The sequence below is a fragment of the Mandrillus leucophaeus genome, unplaced genomic scaffold (assembly GCF_000951045.1).
Source record: "Mandrillus leucophaeus isolate KB7577 unplaced genomic scaffold, Mleu.le_1.0 Scaffold305, whole genome shotgun sequence".
NCBI classification, from domain to species: domain Eukaryota; kingdom Metazoa; phylum Chordata; class Mammalia; order Primates; family Cercopithecidae; genus Mandrillus; species Mandrillus leucophaeus.
This window is the reverse complement of record NW_012103199.1, coordinates 309,584-313,343: the sequence shown is the minus strand read 5'-3', so window position 1 is coordinate 313,343 and position 3,760 is coordinate 309,584. Positions and strand designations below refer to the sequence as shown.

General features: G+C 57.1%; 1 protein-coding gene across 1 annotated transcript in view; it reads right to left on the bottom strand.

Annotated features, from left to right (window-relative positions):
• TTC34 (tetratricopeptide repeat domain 34) overlaps positions 1 to 722 on the bottom strand; it is a 29,031-nt gene extending 28,309 nt beyond the window's left edge. Inside the window, exon 1 of the mRNA XM_011987214.1 lies at positions 516 to 722. Within this exon, the coding sequence (XP_011842604.1) occupies positions 516 to 604 (89 nt within the window). The 5' untranslated portion in view covers positions 605 to 722. The remainder of the gene's footprint in view (positions 1 to 515) is intronic.
• Between the last annotated feature and the right edge of the window lie 3,038 nt (positions 723 to 3,760).

Sequence of the window (3,760 nt, the reverse complement as noted above, 5' to 3'; positions counted from 1 at the left end):
TGCAGTGAGCCAAGATCGTGCCATTGCACTCCAGCCTGGACAGCAGAGTGAGACTCCATCTCAAAAAACAAACAAACAAACAAACAAGAAAAACAAAATAAAACAAACGAAACCCAGGACTGCTGGAAGGAGTAGTGGCAGGGGCGCAGGTCAGGGCGGTGCTGACCGAAACACATTTAGCCACAAAGGGAATTGTCATGACCTATTGAGTAAGAAAATTAGCAAATGAACCGCATGTCCAGCACAGACTCGGTTTGGTGAGCTATTTTATATGCACGAAACGAAAGGCCTGGAAGGAAATGTGAGCCGCGGCTTTTAATTTCCCCTTTCCATTTCGGGACTGCCGCCCCTACTATGGAAGCAGCGGAGCTAGACCTGCCTCGGGTGCTTTGGGAGGTTACCCGCCACGCTGCCTCCGTTCATTCCTTTGTAAAATAGTAGGAAACACATCCCTGGCTACCTCGAAGGAGACCCACGAGAAGCAGCAGCCCCAGCGCGCCCGGGCGTGTCCTCACCCCTCCTGTGTGCCGGGGCCGCCGGTCTCCGCGGCCTCCCTCCGGCCCTGCGCTCTCGACGGCCCGGCGCGTGGCGATCGCTGCAGCATCCCACGGGCCTCCTCCCGCAGCACGGCCAGCAGCAGCCCCCGCTGGTTCCAGGGCACGTAGGCCTTGGCGGCCAGCAGCGCCTCCTCGGGCAGCAGCCTGCAGGCGGTGACATAGTCCAGCGTGCCCAGGAATGCGCTGCCCGCCAGCACCCGCAGCAGCCCCCGGCCGCACAGCGCGCGCACACAGCCCCCCGGGTGCGGCGCCCCCTGCTCCACCACCGCCTGGAAGTCCTCCAGGGCGCGCTGCGAGTCCCCGGCGTGCAGCGCGCAGAAGCCGCGCAGAGCCAGGAGGGGCGCGCGGTCCCCCGCTCGGTCCCCCGCACTGTCCCCGGCAGGGTCCTCAGGGCGCGCGGGCCGCAGCAGGCGCTCGCACATTGCTCGGGCGCGCGCCGCGTCCCCCGCCAGCAGCAGGCACTCGGCGAGGCGGGCTCCCAGCGCGGGTCGCGCCCCGATAGGTGCCAGACGAAGCAGGACGCGGAGCGCGCGGGTTACCGGGGCCAGCAGTTCGCGGCCCGCGTTCTCGCGGAACTCAGGATGGTTCCGCACGGCTTCCTGGAAGCGAGCGAAGCCCGCGTCTGCGACCTCCTGCGCCTGAGCCCGGACACGCTCCTGGTCCCGGGCGGAGAACACGGCCTGGAACTGCCTCCGCGCCCCAGAGGGGCTCTCGCGGAAGGCCTCCTGCAGGTCCCCAAACACGTCCTGGGCCCGGCCGTCTAGGAAGAAGGCCGAGGCCGCGCGGGTGACCAGCAGGGCGGCCCGGCGCTCACCTGTGGAGAGAAACAGAGGCGTGGGTCCTGCCTGGGGGCTGACTACCCTGGGGCGTGCCACCTGCAGGTCCCCACCAGGTCCGGGGCTTGGACCCAGGAACCTGTGAGTCCTCCTGCCCGGGGCATCTCCCTCCAGTCTCCGGGTGGCCCTGGGTATGGCACCAGCTGGCAGGAGGCCCGAGGCCCATGAGTGATGGGTCAGGGTGAGAACCGTGCTGGGCAAGCGGCGAGGGGGCAGCCACCCTGCCTGCCAGCCACACTGTACTCTCAGGGGGGGTTCAGAGTCACTCCCACCGCTCAGTGCAAACCAAATTCAGTTACAACGCCTTTCCCCTGCCTGACATTTAAATAATGGGTTTTAGAATTGAGTTTCCTCCTCCGGGAATCAGTGCCCCTCCACTCCCAGGGCAGAGCTGAGGCTACAACTCTACGACCTTTGTGGTGGCCATTTATTCCTGGGCACCTTTGTTTCTTGCCTTCTTTGGGCCAAGTAAGGACCCAGCGCTTCCCTCTCTGAAGCCGAGCTCTTCCCTTAGGTCTAGGACCGGAAATGCATGCCCTTTCGCTTACTGAGGATGGACCTGGGCATTTATGGAGTCTCCTGCGTCTGTTCCCTAGTCTGCACTATAATGGGTTATAACGATCCATGCTCGCAGGGTGTGAGGATTAAACGGATCTACCTACATCCAGTGCCTGCAAGGGCCTGGTGCATCATGTGAGTCAGTGAGGTCAGGGGGGGTACCCTCCCCCCACACCCGCCCCCCGCCCCTGCCCCATGTTACATTTCGTGTCTGAGCAAATGAGAATGCGGCTTTCTAACTGGTAGGGAAGTGTAGCCGCCCCATCCCAAAAAGGGCCCCAGGCAGGGTGCACAGGCCACTGAGAGAGGCGGGGAACACTCCGCGCCAGGCGGGCTTCAGGTCGTGGCCCCACCTTATTTTTACAGGTTATGAAGGTGCTGCAGGGGAGGGACGTCCTCAGGGTTCATCCCAGACCTCTGAGCTTCTGCTTCAGTGCTTTTTGCACTGACTCCTTCAGAATTTTCAAACAGCTTTTCCTTATAACCCCATTCAATAGTAACAATAGCAACAATCCGTTGCATAACAGGACTCTGGAGAGGGCAACATACCACACAGGGTGCAGAAGCAAAGCCCCTGCGGTCCCTGCCCTGCTGCCTTTGTGGTAAGCGCAGAGTCCAGTGCAGAAAGTGTCTGGCGCCCTGAGCCTAGCCAGGCAAGCAGCCACAAGGTCACTCTGTCTAGTTCTGGTGGCCAAAGTAAAAGACACTTTGAGCCTTTCCTGTCAGCTACTGACCCTTGAACACAACACTGCCCCTGATTTTTGCAGAAGTGCATGGATCCGAGGGAGCTGCAGCCAGGAGAGAACCCTTCGGGCCTGGGGGTGATGGGGGGGCTGTTATTTACTTTCCCACGTGAAAGGGTGGTCTCTCCTCTCTTTCCGAGATTCCAGTTACATATACGAGATTTTTTTGATATTGTCCGCAGGCCGCCCAACCTTGTTCATTTTTCTTCTGTTCTTCGTATGGAGTAATCTCTATTCTGTATTCGAGTTCACTGACTGTTCTGCTGTCTCTAATATTTTCATTTCAATTATTGCACTTTTCAACTCTAGATTTGCCATACGCTTTTTTTTTTTTTTTTTATTAGACAGGGTCTTGCTCCATCACCCAGGCTGGAGTGCAGTAGTGTAAACACGGCTCACTGTAACCTTGACCTCAGGCTCAGCCTCCTGTGTAGTTGGGACTACAGGCATGCACCACCGTACCCAGCTAACTTTTGGATTTTTTGTAGAGTTGGAGTCTCACTTTGTCACTCAGGGTGGTCTTGAACTCCCGGGCCCAAGTGATCCTCCCTCCTCAGCCTCCCAAAGTGCTAGCACTCCTTTTTATAAGGAACCACGCCCAGCCTGGTTCCTTTATATTATTTCCATTTATCTATGAAGATTCCACATCAGTTCAGTCATTAGGCACATTTTCCTGAAGTCAGTTTTGAGAGATTTCTTTTTCTCCTGACTGTAGCTCACATTTTATTTTCCTGTCTCTGCGTGAATAGTAGTTTCTTCCTGCACACCAGGCATGATGGACACTTTGTGGAGACTCTGAATTCAGCTATATTCCTCTGAAGAGGGCCGAGTTTTGTTTTAGTAGCAGTGAAATTGACTGGGTTTAAACTCCAAATTCTATTGCTTTTTGGTAGACACTGCTGAAGTCTTCATTTAGCTTTTGCAGCTTCCAGTGCCTGCTCTTTCAGCCCACCTAGCCTTTCCCCTGTATGTGCACTTCAGTGGACTGAAGATTTAAGTAGATTTAATACACAGATTTGGGGCTGCACCCACTCTGTGGCTCCCTCCTTTTCGGGATTCTTCATCT